Genomic DNA, 21858 nt, shown 5'->3' on the forward strand with positions numbered 1-21858 from the left:
GTCTGTCCCCATGAATAAATAATCTTGACATCACTGTTGGAAATCGCTTGACCATATGTGTGAAAGTTTATTTCTAGGTTATTTTATTTCATTGTATTAAATAGCTATCTTTATGTTAACGCCACACTATTTTAATACAGTAGCTTTGTAGTTAAGTTTTGAAATCAGAAGTGTGATTCCTCTGTGTTCTTTTTCAAGATTGTTTTTGCTATTCTGGATTCTTTGAAATTTCATCTGAATTGTAGGATGGGTTCTTCTACTTGTGTGAAAAATATCAAAATTAGAATATTGACAGGCATTCCGTCAAATCTATGTATCACTGGATGATATTACCATCTTCCAATCCCTGAGCACAAAATGACTTCCCATTTATTTATACCTTCTTTAATTTCTTTCAGCAATGCTTTGTAGTCTTTAGCATACAATCCTTTCACTTTGCTTAAGTTTATTCCTAAGTATTTTATTCTTTTTGATACTACTGTAAATGAAGCAATTTTTTTTGCTTCTATTTTTGCTTGCTTACAGTAGAAATGCAACTGATGTTTTTGTGTTGACTTTGCATCTTGCAACTTTGTTACATTCACTTATTAGCCTGAATAGTTTTTAATGTTTGTTTTGGTGGGTTTTGTTGGTGCGTGCGTGCGAATATTTTAGGGTCTCCTCTATATAGATCATCAAGCATTTATTGATTTGTCCTATTACCTCATTTGCATTTCTTTAGGAGTGATTTCATCTTCCAACGTAGATTGTGCTGGCCATCGTCTGTAGTGTCAAGCTATCACCTGGTTTTGGTTCGCAATTGTTCTTCCCTGTCACACACCCTCCCTGGGCCCCTCTCCATTCAAAAGCAGGGGGCCCGCATCCTGGCATCTCAGGGTTCTGTTCTTGAGTCATCTTGTGGGAACCACAGGCCTGGCCCTGAGCCAGTTGTTGGCTCTGGTCCTTCCCTTGAACCCATCTTGGTCTCCTCTAGCCATAATCAGATCTCAAATCTCCACAGCCTCCTAAGAAGGACCAGGGCATTTCCCCAGGGTTCCCGGGCAGCTGAGCTGCACCTACACAGCTTCAGACCTGGCCTCTTTCCAGACCTGGATCCTGGGGGCCCTGTTGTCTCTTGCCATATGTTTCTGTTCCATTTCTTGCCCACGGAAAGTCTGTTTTAGATCTTCAGCTAGGTCTTTTTGGTTTTAAACAATCAGTTACCTTATTGCCGTGTTTACAGCAAGAGTGAATCTAAACTCAGAGCAACACTATTTAGAAAACCCCATTTTGTTCTCCTATCTTCAGCCACTTCTTCCTCATTGGCTGCCTACAGACATGCTAGGTCCCTTCCTGCAACAAAACCAACAGAGCAGAGGTCTGGTCACAAAAGGAGCTTAGACGTCCTGCTGGCAACTTCCCATGGCCCCTCGGAAGAGCTTCAACCTGGCCCCTGCCAACCCTCCAGCATCTTCTCTCTCACACCCTTTGTTCTTCCCACCCCCAACTCTCCTCCCCACTCTCATTGCTCTGCCTGGAACACCCTGCCCAAGTCCCCTTTCATGATCTGCAAGATGCTGGGCAGCCATGTCCCATGACCCCACAGGAAGAAGTGACTTCTTTCCATCATCTGCTGTCTCTTCACCACCAGGCAGGTGAACACCCCACAAGAGAATGGGACCACCCTTTGACAGAAGCCCCATGTTGGAGATCATGCTTCTCTTTGTCACCAAAGGTGATGGTGATCTGGTCACCCACCAAGTAGTCAACATGTTTCCGATACCCCATTGTGGAAGTCCCTGGCCTGAGAGTGACACCAGCACCAGGCTGACAAGTACCCTCACATTTAGGGAATCTGCGTGTGGGAGAAGCTGCAGTGCAACTCAGAGGAGGAATCAGGAAGGGGGCGGGCAATGAGAACAACACAGGCCTTGCCAGACAAGGGCGCTCACCCGGTGGGGTAGTCTCTGCTGGTGGTGAGCAGCTAGGCTCCACCCAGATAGGACACAGGGAAGCAGAGAGAGTGAGGGTATTGCCACAGCCCCCCAATCAAAGCACACAGGGGAAGAGAATCGGAAGGCGGGTGGTCTGAGAGAATCTCTGGGTGCCAAAAATTAGGACCAACTACTCCTTTCGCCAACCACCCAGCTTGGTTGTGTGGTACAAGGGATTGCTTTCATCTGACCCTTGAAGCCCACTTGTGACTCTCACAAAAATGATGGGTGAGACTATGTACACAAGATGCTTCCAACCTAGCAAAGGAATCAAACAACCTGCCAATTATGCAAACAAGGTAATGGGACTTTGGGGGTGAGACTATGTAAAGAAAGGTCATAGCATTCTTGTAGGGGATTGGTCATCCTTGGGATTCAATCCCAGAGGCAGAGGGTACCTCTTGACCACCAAGCACAGTGCAACGTTTCCTTTGGCCCCAGGTTTCTGTGCTGAGCACCTTCTACACCCAGGAGACAGAGTTGGAACAAATGAAGACAGCATGAGACAGGCAGCAGAGGCCCAGGACAGGCAGGTGGCTGCTGTGGGCTTGCAAACCACTGAGCAAGAGAGCTAAGAGCCTTCAGACAGGAGGCCTGCTGACAGTGGTGGAGTCTCCAGCACTCAGCGGTAGAACTAAAGAGCTTTATAGCCGTGCTCAAACAGGGCAGTTGACCAGGGCCAGAGGAGCTTGTCCTGACGGGCCAAGAGGAAGCCTGTTCTCGGGGGGTTGCGAATAGACCCTCCTGAGGGGGCTGAAAGAAGCACACCTGAGGGGGCCAAGAGCAGGCCTGTCCTCAGGGTCTAAGAGAAGTGCGTCCTCAGGAGATGAAGAGGATCCCAGCCTGTCCTGGGGGAGATGTGGGAAGCCTGACCTGAAAGGCCGAGAGGAAGGCTGTTCTCAGGAGGCCAGGAGAGAAACCTGCCTATGGGTCAGCCCCAAGTGGTCCTGATCAAAGAAGTGTATCCTGCGTTGTTCCTGCTGCTTCCAAGTTGACCCTGGTCCTGAATGATAAACTGAATCTTCTTACTAAGCTCCTACCTCTGAGGACGGTCTCTGAGTTTTGTGTGGCCACAGCCACAAACGAGCAGCGCTGGCTGCAGAGCTGAGTGTGGCACAGCAGGATCAGCTGGGCCAGCACTGGCGCAACGCCTGGCATGGCGGGATGATGGGGGTGAAGGGGCACTGCACAAGAACCAACTCGAGGCTGATGCTGACCTTGTCTCCTCCCCACCCCGATGTTAGCAAAGGAGGTCTGCCAGCCCATCTTCACAGGTTTGACCCGTCTCCTGGATGCATCTCTCCCTTTGAGAGTGGACACCAAAGGGCCCTTTTCCTCACACCTCGGGGTGGCCCAGGCATCAGGTCAGCAGCCCAGAGGCAGGGGTCAAGTCTGGAGCACAGGCAGCCCCAGGGTCTTCCAGAGTCTCTGAGAGTGAAGCAGGACCTGGCCACCTGCAGTCTCTGCTGTGGCACCAGCACTGGCACTGGTCTTTTGGGATGCCAGGCTATCAGGAAGCCCAGGCCTGGGAAGCCTTGATGGGGTAATAACGCAGTGAAGGGAAAGCACCCAAACTACCCCTTGAAAATGACTCCTCCACCGGGTCCAGGCCACCCAGCACCTAGGTCCTGCCCACGGCTGTGGCGTTCCTGAGAGCCGTGGCTGGACTGGTCCCTGGCACAGAAGAACCAGGAGTGCCAGAGATGTTGGTAGAAGATGTCTATGGCGGCCTGGGATCTTGTTCTCAGAGGACACAAGGCGGACATTGACTCCAGGTCTGCGGCAAATGGGTGGCCAGAAGCCCCGTGTCTGCCCATTACCCAGGAGGATAAGTGCTGCCCTTTCCCTGGCCTGCAGAAATGGGTGGTCTCCCCACCCCTGCCCGCCCTGAGGCTAGAGCACTGCAGGCCCACCCACCTGGCTCCCTGCTGGTGTTTTGTGGTACGCCCTGTGGAATGGACTCCATTGGGTTTGGAGCAAACTGGGTTTGGGTTTGGTCTGCAGCCAGGAGGGGAGGCGGGGCGGTCAGGCATAGCCTTACCTGGAAGACGGTGAGGATAGCCGCAGGAAAGGTGTCGAAGTTGGTGGTGGGAGTCTCCTCCTGGAAGTTGAACCTGAGGGAACAGGGAGTCTCGGGAAGAGCCAGCGCCACAGGACCAAGCCTGGGAGGTCGCAGGTGTCGGGAGGGGGCCGCAGGGAAGGAAGGTTGCTTTCTTGGTGCCACCAGCCTGGGGCACCCTGGAACCCCTGCCAGCCCCTGAACAGGGCAGCCAGCTTTCTGCTCGACCTCCCCGGGGCCCCCACTTACTGGCCCCCAAATAGCTGCATCCCCAGCAGAGCAAAGACCACGATGAAGAGGAAGAGCAGGAAGAGGAGGCTGATGATGGACTTCATGGAGTTGAGCAGCGACACCACCAGGTTCCGCAGGGAGCTCCAGTACCTGGGGGCGGCAGGGCTGCTCCGAGTCCGGCCCTGGCACGCATCTGCGGGCCGGTGAGCTCGGCCCAGTGCGAACACCCCGCCTTTCTCGAGCCCTCCATCCACTGGGTGCCACATCTAAACCCTGATTATCCTCACCAGCACCCCAACATCCAGTGGGACACCCAGTCCTACAGGGCACAGCTAGGGCTGCTGCTTCAGCAAAGAGCCCGACGGCAGGAACCAGGCACTGGGCGCTCAGATGGGCAGGGTGGGCCTGAGTCGCCGAGGCCCAAGCCACTGTTGGGGGAGCCCCCAGCCTCTGGCCTCTCTGCACTTCCCCACAACCCTCCTGCACCCTTGTCCATCATCTGCCCCCCTCCCCCCCCAAGCAGGGCCTGAGGAACAGCACATGGCCGTGTTGACTGGTGACCAGCTGAGTGGCTAGCTCTACCCTCCACCCTCCAATCCCACCCAACTGCAGCCACATGTGCCTGGAGGACCATCCTTCAGGCACACACGTGACCTGGGGCACATGGAGCCAGCCCCACCCCCACACCCTGACAGCCCCTACACCCCAGCATTCTCCTCTCCCAACACCCTACATCCTCTTCCCTTATCCTCCACCTATATTCTCCCTACATCCTCTCCCACACCCCAACATCTTCCTCTGCACATATTCAGCATCCTCCCCCACACCCCCCATCCTAGCACCCTCCCTCCTACCCGTCTCCTCTTCCCCTCACTCACCATCTCCCCAACCTACATACCCCATACCATCCATACCGACAGGACGCCGCCATCCTATAGCCCCTCCAGCCACATGCTCCACTCCCAGCAACTTCTGTCCCGCGACCCTCCCTCACTGCATCCTCACTGGGATGCCCCCCACTGTCGGATAACTCGGGGTTCTCCTCTTCCAGCTGACTCCTCAGACTCCTAGGCCCACATACAGTTGCCTGACAGGACGGTGATGACCCTCCTCAGAGGGCAGAGGACAGATGGGCTGGAGAAAACCCTGGAGCCCTGTACATTCCTCCTCCCAGGACACCCTGACCTCTTGCCAGGCGAGGCTGCACCCTGGGGTTGGGGGCCCCTCCGTCCCAATCCCCAGCCCGATACCTACTACCTACTTGGTGACCTTGAAAATGCGCAGCAGCCGGAGCGCCCGCAGCACGCTGATCCCAAAGGAGGTCCCCGGCTTGATGGCTGCCCAGACCACTTCGAAAATGCTCCCCACAATGACCTGCAGCAGAGGCAGCAGTGCCGTGGGTATGTGCGGCATGTGCAGGGTGCTCGCAAGCATCTGGAGGACGAGTGCCTGCCTCTCTGCCAGCTCCATCCTGCCCCCATCTGTAGCGCAAGGCACACACCTTCCGCTGCTACGTTGTCCAGGGACCTTTGGGACACTGATTCAGGAGGACACAGGAATACAGGGCCAGACCTGCGATTTTCCCAATGGGTCCCGGAGCCACCTGGTCTACTGCCTCATCTAGGCACAGTGGTCAGCCAGCCTCTCCTGGTATGAAGCAAAGGGCCTCCTTCTAAGCCCCCCACTGCACTCACTCAGAGGGTCTCATGAACTGAGGACCAGGAGCCAGCACATAGTCACCATCGGCTTCAAGGCTGGGTGGGTGGAGGTTACCTGGACACCAGAAACCCAGGGAAAGCCGTGAGTGAGGGGCGCCCTCCTCCCCTACACCCCACTCGAGCGTAGACTTGGCGCAGAGCCACCTGGTCAGACTGGGTGAGGACTCTCACCCCCAGCCCTCGGGCAGGACACCGATCCCGATCTGCCAGGGCCCATAGTCAGCGTGGTCCTCTCTGTCCTCTGTGTGTGTGGCTGGCCCCACTACCTGACACACATTCTGCTACTCTAGTGGAGGCCTCACCAAAGTCCCTTCCCTGCACTCTGTTCACGTATTAGCCAAGGTTCGAGCCTCCTGAAGAAATTCAGTGACGAGCGGGGAAATGGCAGGAGGCATATGACTTGCTAAGATCGCCAAATGCCTCGTCCCGAGTGACGCGCACGAGTGGATGAGCTCTGTGTTCTTTCCATCTTCTTGGGACTTTCCCTGCATCGTTCAACATTCTGCCCATAGAATCTTCCAGTATTGCAACTGGAGGCTTGAATCTGTCTTGGGTAAAGTTCTTTCATTCCTTTGTCACTACCTTTAATCTTTGTTGCACAAATCCAAAGAGTTGTATTGATTGGATTTCCTTGTATTCAGATAGACCAGTGGTTCTCAACCTTCCTAATGCCGCGACCCTTTAATACAGCTGCTCATGCTGCAGTGACCCCCAACCATACAATTATTTTTGTTGCTACTTCATAACTGTAATTTTGCTACTATTATGAACTGGGCGACCCCTGAGAAAGGGTCATCCGACCCCCAAAGGGGTCACGACCCATGGTGGAGAACCGCTGAGACTGACAGTATCCTATCACAGACAGCATTGGACCTTCCAGATAGATCTTGAAATGTCCTTTTTGAGAACGAAGGCAAGGACATGCCTCTTGACTGTGTGTCCTTCCCAGCACAGTAAGTCACATGATTTTCGGATTCAAAACGGCCAAGGCCAGTCCATTTCAGCCCACTAATACCTAGGATATTGATTTTTCTGTGTTCCATTCAATTTTTAATGACTCCCAATTTTCCTAGGTTCGTACTTCGCACATTCCAACTTCAACTTATTAATTGATATTTGCAGTTGTTTCTTCTCAATTTGAGTTGTGTCCCATTCAAAAATGACGGTTCCAGAGGCTTTCCTGCTGCAGCCTTTCTTCCGCCCACGCCATCATGGCGGACTCTACTTTGAGAAGGCAGCTCGTCCTGGTCCTGTGCTGAGTGCTTTCTGACCTGAGGGATCATCTTGGGCAGGATCCCCGAGGAGGCTCTGCTTCTGCCTGTTGGGCTCTCAGGAACTGACGATGGTTTGATGCTCTCCACGGGGTTTTCAGTGGCCTGTTCCTTCCTCCCAGTCTGTTCTGAGTGTGGAAGCTCTACTGAAACCTCTTCACTCTGGGGGACCCTGCTGGCATTTGAAATACCAGTGAGACAGCTTCCAGCATCGCAGCCACCCACAGGCCACCGCGGTAGGACAAAGTGACAGGCATAATTACTCCCTAACGACCCCCTCAAGGATGACAATTGTGAGTTCTGTGTGGCCATTGCAACAAATTATTGAACCAAACATGGAAGTCAAATGGCGTGGAAGGAACGATTGGTGCAGGACCAGGTAAAGGAGGGTGGAGGCATGCCCGGCCTCTGCCTCTTGGCAATAAGGAAGCCAGAGGAGGCTGGATATGGCCACCCCTGCACCTTTTACTGTGCCCACAGAAACTATCAGGCCACCAATGGTTGTTGCGTTCAACTGCTAAATTCTGGTATAATTTTTTATGCAGCAACAGATAACTAATAAAGTTCAATCCCTGCATGCCAACAATCCCCATGTCCTGGGATCCAGTTAGAAGATGAAGATACACTTCAACAACTCCTCCCTATTCTGCAGTCTGAAACGGGTCAGACATGTAAGCAGGATGCACTGAGACAGATGGTGATCGGAATGCAAAGGTTAGAAACTGAGCAGAAAGATCAGTAGTTGAAAACCACAGCACAGTTGAAAGTTGCAAAGAGATTATATACAGCGTTTTGTGAGACTAACAACTTGTTCAGTGCAGACTCCCTTTCTGGAACAACAGAAAGGGTGATTACACACCTAGACCTCACTGGATCACCTTGTTAGGACTCCAGGTGACTGACTGCCTCTATGGACAGAGAAGGTGGAGAAGCCCCACATCAGCAGCCAAAACAAGGCTGGGGGCCAGTCCATCGACTGCTCCTAGGGAAGTTCACGTTGAAGGTGAAGAAAATTAAAACAAGCCTCATGATCGCCAAAAACACAACCTTCAGTGCACCTCACCTGGGTTTAGAGGCCGTCTCAAACCAGACTTGACACTGGCTATGAGGACTGATGACAAGACCAGTTGTGGGATGGCATCATGAACACTGGACTCAAAGAAAGCAAATGGTCATTTGAAAAACTGGAAATTAAAAAAAGACCATATTCTTCAAGGTAGAAAAGTTTAAACAATGGGGAAAAAATGAAAGAGTTAAAAAGTTGAACAGAAAATTCCGAAGGGCAGCTTGACAAGACAAAGGAACCCCGTATAACGAAACGTACAAAGTTTTATTAGCTTGGAAAACTGAAAGGAAAGAACACACTCAGCATTTCTCAGGCCGAAAGAACGGAGGGAGACTTCAGGCCTCGGCTCAAATGTGGAAGGGTTATACAGGCAAATACTAAACAACGCTGGAGGCACCGAAAGAAGCTGGAAGGAACACGCCCTCACTGTATCAGAAACGGCAGGTCAATAGCCAGCCACTTCAGGGGTCGCGTATGCTCACAAACCACTGGTACAGAAGGAGGAGCCCAAGCTGCAGGCACGCACTGGTGGAACACCAGGGTCCTGGACCTGGCCGCCGCGAGGCAGTGCTCGAAGCACTCGCTCATCTATTTCTAATTTGGAAGACGGTTCCACTACCTGGGCAAGTGACTGGAAGAGTCCCATATTTGCAGCTGTTTCAAAGAAAGGTGACCAAGAAAAAGTTTGCTGATGATAAGTCTAAAGTAGCAGTAGCAGCATCGACAGGGAGCTGCCAGAAATTCAGGCCAAATTCAGAAAAGGATGTCGAAAGAGACATGCCATTGCTGACGTGAAATGGATCTTGACTGAAAGCAGAGACTGCCAGACGAGTCTTCTATTCAAAGGCATTCGACGACGTGGCTCCCTCCCAACCAACCAGGTACACCCCTGCAAAGAGTGGGAATTCCAGATCACACCATTGTGCTCACGTGGAACCCGTACATGGATCAAGGGGCAACCTTTCGATCAGAACAAAGGGGTGCCACATGGTTTAAAAATCACGATGCAAGGTTGCATCCTTTCGCTGTGCTGATGTGATCAGTATGCTGACACATCATCTGAGAAGCGATTCTTGAAAAAGGCGGTGTCGGGACTGGAGGAAGGCTCGTTAACCGTCTGGGATCTGCAGATGACACCGCCGGCTTGCTGGAAGCCGAGAGCCCTGGGAGCACCTGCAGCCATCAGAACGATTGCACCTCAAGGTAAAGAAAGTAAAAGTATTCATAACTGGACCCGTAGCCAAGCTCATGACGAATGGAGAAACGAATGCCGTTATAAAAGATTTCTTTTTACTGAGATCCATAATCCACATTCATGGAGGCGGCAATGAAGAAATCAAATGTCATATTGCATTAAGTAAATCGACAAAGAACTCTTTGATAAAAGACAGGAGGTCACTTGGAGGACTGAGGTGCGCCTGGCCACCGCCACGGTGTTCTCCAGTGCGCCTGTGCGCATGCGTGCTGGGTGACGAAGGAGGAAGACCAGAGGACTGATGCCTTTGAACCACGGTGCAGCCTAAGCCAATCAACATCACCGTAGGCCACCCAGAGAACAGATGACCGCATCTTAGAAGTACAACCGGGGTGGGGGGCTGACAGCATTGATGATTGTGTAACTCCACTCGATGGGACTGAGTATCAGAATTGAATGTGAATGGATATATTGGATTGTGTAAGATCTGGCTAAATAAATAAGGGTTCCTAGGGGGCATGGTGGGGGAGGGAGGGGACAACGGGGAGCTGATATCAAAAAGTTCAAGAAAAAAATAAAATGTTTTGAAACTGAATGTGATAGCAATTGTACCACAATACTGCTTGATGTGATTGGACTTTGAAATGTTACGATATCTGTAAGAGTTCCCAATAAATTTTATTGATCAATTGATTAAAAAAAAAAAAGAAGAAGAAGAAGTATAACCGAATGCTCCTTAGGAGAAGTGTTGAGACTTCATCCCTCATACTTTGGGCATATTATCAGAGGGACAAGTCCCTGCTGGAGGGCATCATGCTTGGTAGAGTGGGGGGTCAGTGAGGAGACGAGGCTCTCAAAGGATGACGCGGCAGTGGCCCTAACACTGGCCTGGAGCATGCCATCAAGTGCAAGGCTGGCTCAGGAGCGAGCCCTCTTGTACACAGGGCTGCCACAAGTCAGAGTCTAACACCAAACGATACTAAGAGTCGGTGTCTTCCTGGCCACCTACTGAAATCTCAGGGGTCACAGCTGAGAGAGGACTCTGTGCATCCCGTCTTCCTCCACAGAGAGCAGGCAGCCAGGCAAAGCCCCGGCCCCGGGTCAGAACGCCTGGTGCAAGCCTGACTGCCCTGCACGCCAACAGGGCAGCGTTGGCCACGAACCATCCTGGGGCCAGTGCCTCAGCAAACATTCTGTCAGCCGCAGAGAGGAAGGGCTCCAGGCAGAGGGAAGCGGAATCTTCACGTGGCAGTTTCACCTCCACCCAGGCCCAGGGTCCCTCCCTGGCTGCTGAGAACTCCACAGATGGAAGGCACTCCTCTGGGGTGCCGCACTCGGCACAGGCTCCCACAGGCTGTGGGCTTGGCAACAAATAGAACCATGTGCTCTGTTGTGTTGGACGAACAGACCTTTGCTGGCCCTGCCCTATCCTATGCCCCAGCTGGCTCCCTGAGCCGCCGAGGCTGGGGAGGGCCCCAGGCCACCTCAAGGCACATGAGACAGGCTGGTCCTGGAACCACCACAGCCTCCAGCCTCCCAGGAGAAGCCCTGGCCCACATGCCTCAGGCAGGCCCCAGGCCGAGAGGATGCAGCGACTTCATCGAGGGCCAGTGCCACAGGGACGGGCAGGGTGGTCAGGGGACTATCAAAAAGGCAAGCAAGGCCACAAGAGGAAGTTGGAGCATTTCTCTGGGTCCCAATAAGTCTCAGAAAGAGATATGGCCCAGGCAGGTGCCCAGAGGGACAGGGAAACCAGACTGCTGAGCGAGGACCCCCAGGGTGAGGGGAAGAGGCTCCCAATCACAGGAGCAAACCTGGCCGGACATTGAGATTACAGGAAGGTCAGGGTCTGGCCAGGCCACAGTCCCCTCCTTCACCTGGGGTCTTGCTCCACAGCCCTGCTGGCCTGGGTACAGCACACTGGACTTCCAGGAGGCGGCTCACTCACCCCAAAGTCGAAGCAGTTGAAAGAAGACCGGAAGTAGCTTCTGGGCCCCAGGCCGTACATCTTCAAAGACATCTCTGTGAGGAAGAGACCCAGGAAAACAAACTCTGCAAAGTCTAGGGGAAGCCGGAGAAGAGGGGTGGGTTAGCCCATGCTAACTCTCCTACCCTGGCTTTGGCCCATCGGGGACTCCAGACTCCTGCCCTCTCCACTGGGCTTGCTCACTACTCCCCAATATGATCAGTGCTCCCTGGGCCTGGCCACTATTCCCCAGGGCGGGTTAGTGATCCCTGGACCTGACCCATGGCCCCCTGGGCCTGGCCTATGCCTGATAGAGGGACACCAGACTTCAGGGGTCCCACCCCAGGTCTGGTATGCACCCTCACATTATGTCTGCATCTCTGGGCCTGATGTGGACCCTCTGGACTTAGCTTTACCTGCTCTTTGACAGCCAAGGCCCTAGGGTGGATGGATGGATAGGAAGAACGTGGAACCTTGAACATGGTGAAGGCTCAGGAACTGGGGGGGGGGGGGGGGGGGGGGGGGGGGGGGCGCGCAGCTGGGTGGACCTTACAGGATGGTACTCTCTGGATCACTGAGAGGGAGGGCTGGGGCTGGCCTGAGACAGAGGCCCATCGGCTGTGGCTAGTCCTGGCCCACCCTCTGACCGGGGTCTCCTCAGCCAGTCTTTGCAAGAGAGCTGACTGGAGCAGATGCCCAAGGTGCCCTGTTTGATGTGAGCTTTGCTCACCTGTCCACCCTGGTGTCTTGGCCTCTCTAATTTGGCAGGTCACACAAGGCTTCCAAGAGGCGCTGCCCTTGCTCAGGGCCCTGCGATGCTACATGGTCCTTCACTCCTGCATCCCACTCCGCCCCCGGGGTTCAGGCACACACCCCAGCCCTGCTGGAGCCAGCTCTAGAGGGAAGGGGTGCTCCTGGCTTTCGCAAGGCCTTGAGCAGCTCCGGCAGAGGGCAAGGCAGAGCAGAGCAGCAGGGGCCCCCAAAGCATGAGCAAGCTTCTGGGTTCAGGCCTGCAGGACCTCGGCGCAGGAGGGCTAAAGCAGAAGCAGCTGCCGCAAGAGGTGCGCACGGGCCCACACCCACCTCCGCAGTGTCCCCACATTCCCTACATCTGGCTTCCGTACCTAGCTCTGCACCAAGAACAGTAGGCCGGCTAGCAGGCCTTGGGACATCTCTGCCTTAGGGCCTTTGACATGCCTCTCCCCTCCTGCACCTGCACCAGACACCTGCCTTTCAGACAAGACACGGAGAGCCCTGAGGACCTGAAAAGGTCTTGGGCGGGGCCCCTGCAGCCGAGCAGCTCACACCCACGGCCAACAGCCAGCCAGAAACCCAAGGCTCCCCAGCGGAGTAGGGTAAGTGATGAGAAGGCAAGGCCAGGGCAGGGGCCCAGCGGTCCTAGCCAGAACCACTCAGGGCAGAAGGGCCTACTGGGTGGACAGAGGGCCGGCCAGGGTGATGCTGACTCATGTCACCTCCACCAGCCAGCGAGGAGTGGTGAGAAGCCAAGCTCCCTCTGGCCCCACCTGGGGGACAAACATGTCTGCCGAACCTCCTCCACACACAAGCTCCTGGCAGGAGCTCAGTCCTAGTGCCTGAGGTCACAGGGCTGGGCTCCCACCACCCTCCAACCCCTCATAGGGCCCCTGAAGGTGAGCAGCAGAGACCAAGTGCAGGCACTGCCAGAGGGGGAACTCAGAGCAGCCCGGCCAGTCCCGGGCTGCTGGGCTCAGGGAGGGCCAGGACGGACAGGGTCGCAGCTGAACCCTAATGCCATGGATCAGCAGTCCTGGAGTTGGCCAAATCAGGGCTGCTCCTGATGGGCCCTCAGACCACCCACAGAGCCATGATGACTGCAAGTGAGCAAAACCAGAGGGTCCAGTCTGGGTCCTGGGGCCCTGCCTAGAATGGGGCCCACTGGGCCTGCTCTTCCCTCCAGTCTCACCCCTGACCACCCTGGCCTCCTGCTCTGACAGCAGCCTCTACCTTGAACTTGCCAGACCACAGGGTGCTCCAGGGAGGGGCCTGGTGCCCCCTGCCCACCCACTCAGCCCTCCTGGACTGTGGCACAAAAGACTGCCCACACACACAGGGCGCACAGACATGCACCTGCAGGTTCTGGGAGATCAGAAGTGGGGGCTGAGCAGGCCCAGGAGGTGGTGCACACCTACATACACAAACACCAGTGAATTCACACATGCACACCCAAGCATTGAAGACCAAGCCAGCCTGCAGACCTTGCCCAAGGCCAGAACTCAGGGAACTTCCTCAAACAGGGGCCTCACTGTGTCCCTGGAAGAGAAGTCCACCTATCAGTCAGCACACGTTTTGCTCAGAGTTCAGCTTCTGGGTTCACTGGGAGGGAGAGGGAAACCCCGTGGGAGCCCAAAGTGGCTCAGCTGCTGGGAGGCAGGGGCACCAGGCAGGCTGGGTGTACTGGTCCCTCAGGGGGATGGGGAGGTGGGGCAGCGGCCAACTCAGGACCGAAAGTTCAGTCTGGTGTTTGCGGATTTCAGGGGAGACCACAGACCAGGGTCAAGTTCCAAGGATCTGAGAAAATGAGGAGCCCAGATGGCATGTTCCCCCTCGCTTGTCAAGGCCCCTAGACAGGGCAGCTGCAGTCAGCTTGGGTCAGAAGAAAACCAGGAAGAGCCCTGAGAGACAGGACACTGCAAACATGCCAGAGCTAAGTCCCCTGGTCTAGTGGTCTGACCACTCTGGAGATGACAGGCGGAGTTGTGCACCTGAGCTTGTGGGCTGCAGCCTTGGACCTGGGTAAGACCTGGCCTCCCGGCCCTCGGGCTGCACGCCGGCCGGCCAGTTGGTACCTACACAGCGCAGTTGTGAGCTGCTGTGGCTGGTTGTAGTGCACCATGGCCACGCAGAGGGTGTTGAGCGCCACCACACATAGCACCGCCCAGTAGAAGCTCTGCGCCTTCACCATGCGGCGGATGAAGAAGCGGAACATCTTCTCCTTCCGTCGGAAATACGAAGAGCTGTCGTTCTTCCCGCTCTTGAGGCTGGCACGAGCAAAGGGGGAGCCTGCAGAGGAGAAGAGGTGAGGGGTCAGCCATAGGGCACCGGTGGTGGACACCACCCAGTCTCTGGTCCCTCTCCACGGGACTCAGCCGGAGTGCACTAGGATATCCCGCACCACCAGCCCCGAAGTTCCTGGCCATCCTCAGCCCAGATCGGTGGGATACCACCTCCCCCACCCCAGCCACCCTGGGATTCCCCAGGCCGTTCTCCTTGACAGGCTGGCAGCATCTTCAGGAAGACATGAGTTCGACCTGGTGACTCTCTTCCTGAAAACCTTCCTACAGCGGGGACCTCACTCTCCCTCCCAAGGGTCACAAATTCATCACCACGCTTAGCGGCAATGGGCCTACTATGCCCCAAGACGGGTCATACTGTCCTTCCCACACAGACCTCTCCACAAGGACCAGTTCAGGGAACAGGGAGACAGTCCATGGGCTGGGTTCAAGTGTTTGTGTGTCCAGGTTAAACCCAGTCTGCGCCCGATGGGGACCAGTAGAGCCTGACCTGGCGCGTGTATGTGTGCTCGTGTCTGCTAGTCCATGCCTCCAGGCCCAGAGCCTGTCTTCCCATTGGCCTGGCACCCCTGACTTGGGCTTGGGGCCCTTGGATGGTACGCAAGTTATGTACATGTTTGTGTGTGTGTGAAAAGAGGACGGGGGAGGAGATGATGAGAGACAAAGGCCTGGGGGAAACGCCCATTATACTGGAGGATTTAAAGGGGCAATACGCATGCTCAGGGTAGATTCATGTCCAGAAAGAACCTGAGAAGATCCTAAGCTTTCGGCTCATGCTAAGCTTTAGGTTCAGTACAAGCAGGAATTGATGGCTGTGGTAGTTGCATCATTTCATGTCAACTCCATAGATAAGTCTGGGGGTGGAGTCTACAGCCTGATGATGCCTCCTTGTGGGTGTGGCCTTCTCTTGAAGATTCTGGGACCTTTCTCTCTCTGTGTGCCTTCATCTTCCTGTTGATAAACCACGAGGAGACTTGCTGAGACCTGCAAGAGCGCTCTCTCTCTGCTTCACCTTCCGGTGGGGTGGGAGGTTCTCTTAATATAACGCTCTTCCTTATATATATGAGTGTCTCTGGATTTGTTTCTCTAGTCTACCTGGCCTAGCAAAATGGCTAAGGCAGAATAGTAAACAGTCTGGTTGAACATTGAAGGGCTACTCCAGAATACTAGAAGGAATTAGAAAAGAAAGCACAAACTAAACCCACGGCAAACAGAAGGAAGGAAATAATAGAGAACGGGCAATTATACATGGACTCCAGAAACTAAAAGTTGGTCTTTTGAAAAGAGCAACAAAATTGACATGCCTTTTGGTAGATTGACTAGAAAAAAGAAAACTCAAATTATTAAAATCAGAAACTGAACAGGTGGCTGAAATAAAAATTGTTATAAAGTGTCATCTACTAGCATCAGAAGCCCCCTAAATCCAAGAGAGAAATGAGAATCAGCATCAGGACAGTGCCCAACCAGGACAGCCCTCCGCTCCGTCTCGTCTCTGCGCACAGGCAGGCCGCACTTCTCAGCTAGCCTCAACGCCTCCCCCTGGCTGTGCTGAGCTCTTGTCGGCCGCTGCTTACCGGAGCCAGTGTCAAGCTCTTCAGCATCTCAGGTTCCTAGAAGCATCCAACTCCACCAGCAAGCCTCCTGCCTGAAGTCACTAACCTCTCTCGCATCACGGATGGCAGGCCCACTACAGCTACCTTACTCTCAAGGCCAGAAAGTCCAGTGCTGCTATCTCATGAAACTGTGATGGAAAATAAAGTAAAACCCACCCAATTGCTGTCTGTAAGGAGACAAGTCGGCAGTCTTCCACACCGCCCTAGTGATGGCACTTGTCCTTAGGTAGGAGACTCATGCCTCTCTCCCAATGTATGCCCATTAGTCACGGGTTTTCTTGACAGCTACACGGCTTTGCCAAGAAACATCTTAAACCCAACATATCTTAGCCTGAACAGCATTCCCACAAGACCCACAGCCCTCTCAGCAGCAGACCTCTGCTTTCCCAATGACTGAGCCCTAAATGTGGAAGGGTCCCAGACTCATCTGCTCTTCTCTCTTCTTTGTTGGGCCCATCGTGACTGACACACACACCATTCTTTCCCCCAGTGCCCCTGGGTTGACTTCCTCACCTCCTTCAACGCTTGACTCAAGGGAGACATTGTCCCTGGGGCCTTTTCTGGCCAAAACCGAAAAATGAAATTCAGTGCCGTTGAGTTGATGTCGACTCAGAGTAACCCTACAGGACAGGGAGAACCGCTCCTGTGGACTTCTAAGACTGTCACTCTTCACAGGAGTAGACAGCCCGAAGACCATCTGGAGGTGCTGATCTTGAACCCCTGATCTTGCAGCTAGCAGCCCCATGTGAAACCACTATGCCACGAGGGCTCCTGCTTCTAAAACGCTACTTCCCTTCAAGCCCCTCACTATCTGCTGCAGCACCTCGTCTTCCCATGCCACGTGATCTGACCCCTAGTCATCATCCATGCCCTTTCCTCTTTTGTCTGATGCCACAAACTGAGTGGACGCTCAAGAGCCAAAGGGGCTTAGCTGCTCTGATCAGTGTGGTTTCCCCAGTGGCTTGACTGTCGCTGGCACCTGGTGGGTGCTCACCTACACACAGGGGGGTGAATGCCCTAGCAGCTGACTGACTGGGCACAGGACAGGCTGCAAGGGCTAAGTGAAGATGCTGTCTGCAGTGCTGGGGCGACAGTCTGAAAGCCCACAGAAAAGGGATGACTTGCTATCAAAGTACGAAATCAAATCTTACATGCCATTGAAAGAGGTTCTTGAAACCGAGCTCTTCAAAGGCAAATCTGGGGACAATCGCAAGGAAACGATTCACATCTACAGTATCCAGCACTAGCTCACTGAGTGACAAGGCAAGCGCAAAGAACCCGCTGGAAAACCAGGCCATGTGAGCTGTTATCGAAGAACAACTCCAAGTAGGTAAACAGACATTTAAAAGGAGGGCCAAAATCAGCAGCAGGAGTGAAATGGGAGTTGCCGCCCCAACACTATCCCTCTCCACTCATCAAACCAGCATCCAGCTGGCAGGAGCAGGAAGGGGACCAGAGGAGGGGGCAGGGCCTCCAGCAGTGCTAGTGACTCCAAGATGAATCACCGCTTTCCTGGGAAGCAGGGTGGTGACAACTCTCAAATTCAGACTCTGCGGCCCCTGGCAGTCCTGCTCTCGGGGGCTGACCCGCAGCCACGGGGCTCACAGACACGGGCAGGAATCTGGGGCAGCAGTTCTTGCGGTGGAAGAAGAGCCCCTGAGAAGAAATGGATGGCCATCAGGGGGCGGGGGGAAAGCTCGCACAAAGCATGGTGGCCCTGCTCGTGGAGAAGCGCACGAGCGTGTGAGTAAGTGGACTGGATGGCCGGGAAAAGGCTGCCTAAGCCATTTTTGTAAAACGAGGAAGACCCCAAAGCTCCCCATGGTGAGTGTGTGCTGTCTGAGGTAAGCCCAGAGAAATCTAGCCGTGCCCAACATCGCTGGCTGTCAGCGCATGCCACCTGGCCCTGGGTCGGAGCAGGAGACCCCAAGGAGACCCTGTCAATTTAGGTCTGCTCCAGGTGCCTATGAGAGTAAGGAACCTGTTTCTCAGTCGCCCTAACTGAGGTCCACCACGGTGCTGGCTTCAGATGGGCATCACAGGGAAAGCCACCCTTGCACACTGGCCCCTCAGTGCCATAGGCAGGACCCTGGCTGCACGCCTGTGTGCGGTAGAAGACACATTGCCAGGCTATCTGGTGGGCAGAACCTATCACATGCTCGGGACCCCCAAACTCACTCAGGACTCCCCACATTTCAGGACCTCCCACCCCTCATGACCCTTCTCACCTGAGGACCCCCCTCAAGAGCCAAAGGGCTCTCAGGACCCCCGACATGCTTGGGATTCTGCACAGCAGTGGACTCACACACACTCAGGCCCCCAGGCGTTCCAAGCAGCAGCTCCCGCAGGGGCAGGCGTCGGGCAGGCGGCAGTGGGAACTCACCAATGGCACCCAGGTCTGTGAAGCGGTCCTCACCCTCCTCTGCATGGATCAGGTCGTTGCGGCTCTTCTTGGTGGCTGCCCGCTTCAGCACTGCTTTAACCGGGGCAGAGGCCCGTGAGCATGAGCCCCTCTCAGACCCACAGCACAGGCACAGGGACAGGGGATTTTCAGGTGGTCTCTACCCATCCCTGTCTCCCAAATTAAGTCTGTGGGATACCGAGACTGGGCCCAATTGGAGGCCCGGCTGAGCAGGTGCCCCTCGCTTGAGCACTAGGGACAGGCCCAGTTTGGGCAACACTATGGTTCGGAAGCTTCCAGAAGCAGCACCACCAAAGCCACCCCTCTGCTGACGGAAACGTGCTCTCTGCAGCTGAGAGTCACAGTGAGGCCTGCAGCCCAGGACGGCACCTCACACAGGCCGCCCAGAAGAGCAGAGACCAAGGACAGGACACACGTGGTGGGGGAGGGCTGCCCCTTGTCAGTCCTTGTCCTTCAGAGGAGGAGCAGCATGGCCAGGGGTGCCCACCTTCCCTTCTCCATCTTTCACTGAGGTCCCAGCACCCAGTCAGAATGCAAAGAGCATTCCCTGTCCCACGTCCTTGCTTCCACCCGTCCCCATGAGCCAGGAGCAGGTGAGCCACCTACCATCCAAAGGGGACTTCTCCTCTGCGTTCTTGTCCTCCTCGGCCAGCATGACCTCCTCTGTGAGAGAGACCTGCTCAGTGGGGGCCTTCCTGCCCGACCCCATAATACTCCAGTGAGGCTCAGTCCTGCATAGAGTGCCTGCCTGCCCAGAACCCATGCTTCCGAAGCCACGGGGACCCAGGTTAAGCTTCCTCTAGCAAGAAAGGCTACCCTGCCCTACGGCAGCCCACAGGCAAGCAGGGTGCCCCCTGTGGGCAATATAGAGTGGATTGCCCTGGGCTGGGTGCCAGGGCGTGGGGATCAGTGTTGACAGGGCTCAAGTTGGGCAGCTTACCAAGCTTGGTAAGCATAGGCTTATTTGTGCTTACTTACTAATTGCACCATGTGAGCATGTGAAACTGCTCACTACAGATTAGGAAGCACAAGCAAGCCTGCACTCCCCTTGCTTGTTGGGCAATCAGCCTTGGGTGGGAGCTAGGCCAGTGTGCTCCGGGCCACCAGGCCCCATGGGCTGGAGAGCCCCTGCCCCTGCAAAGCACCTAGAGGGCCTCCGCCCCTCCCCATCCTCCTGGACTGAGTCATCGCATGGGGCAGTGGGCTGGGCTAGGCCTGGGGGCTGCCCGTTAGCACTCACCGGCCTTGAAAATCCACTCCAGGTACCCATTGAGCTCCCGCTCAATTTGCTGCTGCCGGCGGAGCTTTAGGAAGGCACGACGGTTCTCCACACGCTCCCGCTCCTTGGCAAACTCCCTGGGGGGCCAAGAAGGCCGGTGGGTCAGAGGAAAGAGGTGGGCAGCCCAGGAGGCAGAGGGCCAGGCAGACAGGCCCAGGCGAGCCCCCCGGTGGGTCCGGCTGCCTCCCCTACCTGTCTCCCTCCCCAGGCCCCACAGCACATAGTCCCCAGAGGGGGTATCCTAGTCCCCACCCAAGGTGCCGAGGGGCACCGGCGAATGCGCACCCCCCCCCAGGCCCCGTCATGCGCCTGTTGGGTGCCACTTGGCCCCTGCAGAGGGCTTTCACACAGTGTCCTCAGTGGATTCTGCCTGAAAGCCATTTCAGGGTGAGGGGGACCCGCCCCCGGAGCTCCGTGCAAGACAGAGTTCACAGGGTCCTCCACCTATCCAGGAGGCTCATGAAGAGACCCTCAAACTTCCTGACTCTTCACAGCTGGACAGAAAGTGCCACCCCTCCTGAACCCAGCAATGCCACCTCCCACAGCCCCCCAGCGCCCCAAGGGTCATTCTCACATGCACACTCAGTCTTGCATACTCATGCACACAGCTGCACACACTCACACGTGCAACTCACACGCAGACATATATTCCCACACAAGCACACCTACATGTGCACACATACATGCTTAAAATATATGCACAAACAGAATAAAAAAATATGTGCACACACATGCACACTCTCATGCCTATACACACACATACATACATGCTTGCACTCACCTGCTCATGTCTGTACACACATGCACACATGCAACACATGTTGTACGCAGAGAAATGTCAAATGCTCATGAGCATGCACTTGTGTAGATGCACACAGAGGCATACATGCATCCATGCACCAGCCCGCTGTCCCAGACTCCTCAGCTTCGGTTTGGGATAAGGTCCAGGTCCCCAAAGAAACAACAGGACTGATCACACCCCAGAACAAAAGAGCAGGGCCTGCTCTTGGTCGGGGCTGTCCCCTCCTGTTCTGGCAAGCCTGACACCTGGCACACAGCCACAGCAGCAGGGAGCGTGGCTCCCAGCCAAGTCCCGCTCAGAGTCCGGGGCCCTGAACCTGCTGGGAGGAGCCACTCCCCACCCCCCACCAGACTCCTAGTTCCTTCAGAGCTCAGTTACGAATCAAACCATGCCCCACAAGTACGTGATGTAAATCCTAGGCCCTCAAGCGGTTCTAATCCCATTTGGGAGTGGGTGGTCTTTGCTGAGGTCAGTCTTGTGAGAGAAGTGGAGATGGGGAAGAGCAAGCCAGGTGGAGATGGCGGACGCTCAGAGGGGACCAGAGCCAGTGCCCTGAATCCGACTTCTAGGCTTCCAGACGGCAGCAGGAAGACGACTTTGTTACTCCCATTCGTGGGGTTTGCTGAGGCATCTAGAGAACTGGGGCGGGGTGGGGAGTGGGGGGCGGTATTCCAAAGCCACAACGAAGCTGGCTGGCAGCCTGGCCCACAGAAAAGGCAGGTCTCAGATGACCAAGGGCCTGCAGTAGTCGCTCAGCCTAGCATCCTGGTTGGGAGCCTCTAAAGCACTCGTTGTGAGAGTCAGGGCCCGGGAATTTGGGGCGGGGGGAGGGAGGCGGTGTACTGGCTGTACAGGGTGTCCAGGCAGCATATGATCAGTGGTCAAGGGTGTGGCTACTGTCCTGAGTACACCCGGTGTGGGGTCCACAGAGCCCACTGACTGGCTTAAAGGACCCCTCCCCGCCAGCCTCCTAGGGCTGCAGTCTCTCTGGGGCCTCTGGGCACCAGAAATCGGCTCAACAGGGATTTTGCCCGTGGGTTCAGGATGCTCCCAGGAGGGGCAGCAGGGGACACCTGGGGCAATACAGGCTGCTTGACTAAGAGACCCTGAACAGGGTCACAGCATGGCCTCGATCCTCTATCCCCACTCCGACCTCAGCGCCCACTGCGACTGGATACACCACACAGAACACGACCCTCCCCCAGCCCCC

The 21858-nt window shown here is 55.1% G+C and overlaps 1 protein-coding gene across 1 annotated transcript in view; it reads right to left on the reverse strand.

The window, feature by feature from the left end:
• CACNA1B (calcium voltage-gated channel subunit alpha1 B) overlaps positions 1-21858 on the reverse strand; it is a gene marked incomplete at its 3' end in the record, with an annotated part of 175264 nt that overhangs the window by 105830 nt on the left and 47576 nt on the right. Inside the window, exons 7-14 of the mRNA XM_045289335.1 lie at positions 19808-19923; positions 19174-19230; positions 18529-18621; positions 14312-14521; positions 11462-11574; positions 5525-5637; positions 4282-4413; positions 4015-4087 (exon numbers count right to left, since the gene is read on the reverse strand). Coding sequence (XP_045145270.1) covers positions 4015-4087; positions 4282-4413; positions 5525-5637; positions 11462-11574; positions 14312-14521; positions 18529-18621; positions 19174-19230; positions 19808-19923 — 907 coding nt within the window. The remainder of the gene's footprint in view (positions 1-4014; positions 4088-4281; positions 4414-5524; positions 5638-11461; positions 11575-14311; positions 14522-18528; positions 18622-19173; positions 19231-19807; positions 19924-21858) is intronic.

This window comes from Echinops telfairi, unplaced genomic scaffold (genome assembly GCF_000313985.2).
Source record: "Echinops telfairi isolate 266 unplaced genomic scaffold, ASM31398v2 ScPeMD7_25;HRSCAF=90, whole genome shotgun sequence".
NCBI classification, from domain to species: Eukaryota; Metazoa; Chordata; class Mammalia; order Afrosoricida; family Tenrecidae; genus Echinops; species Echinops telfairi.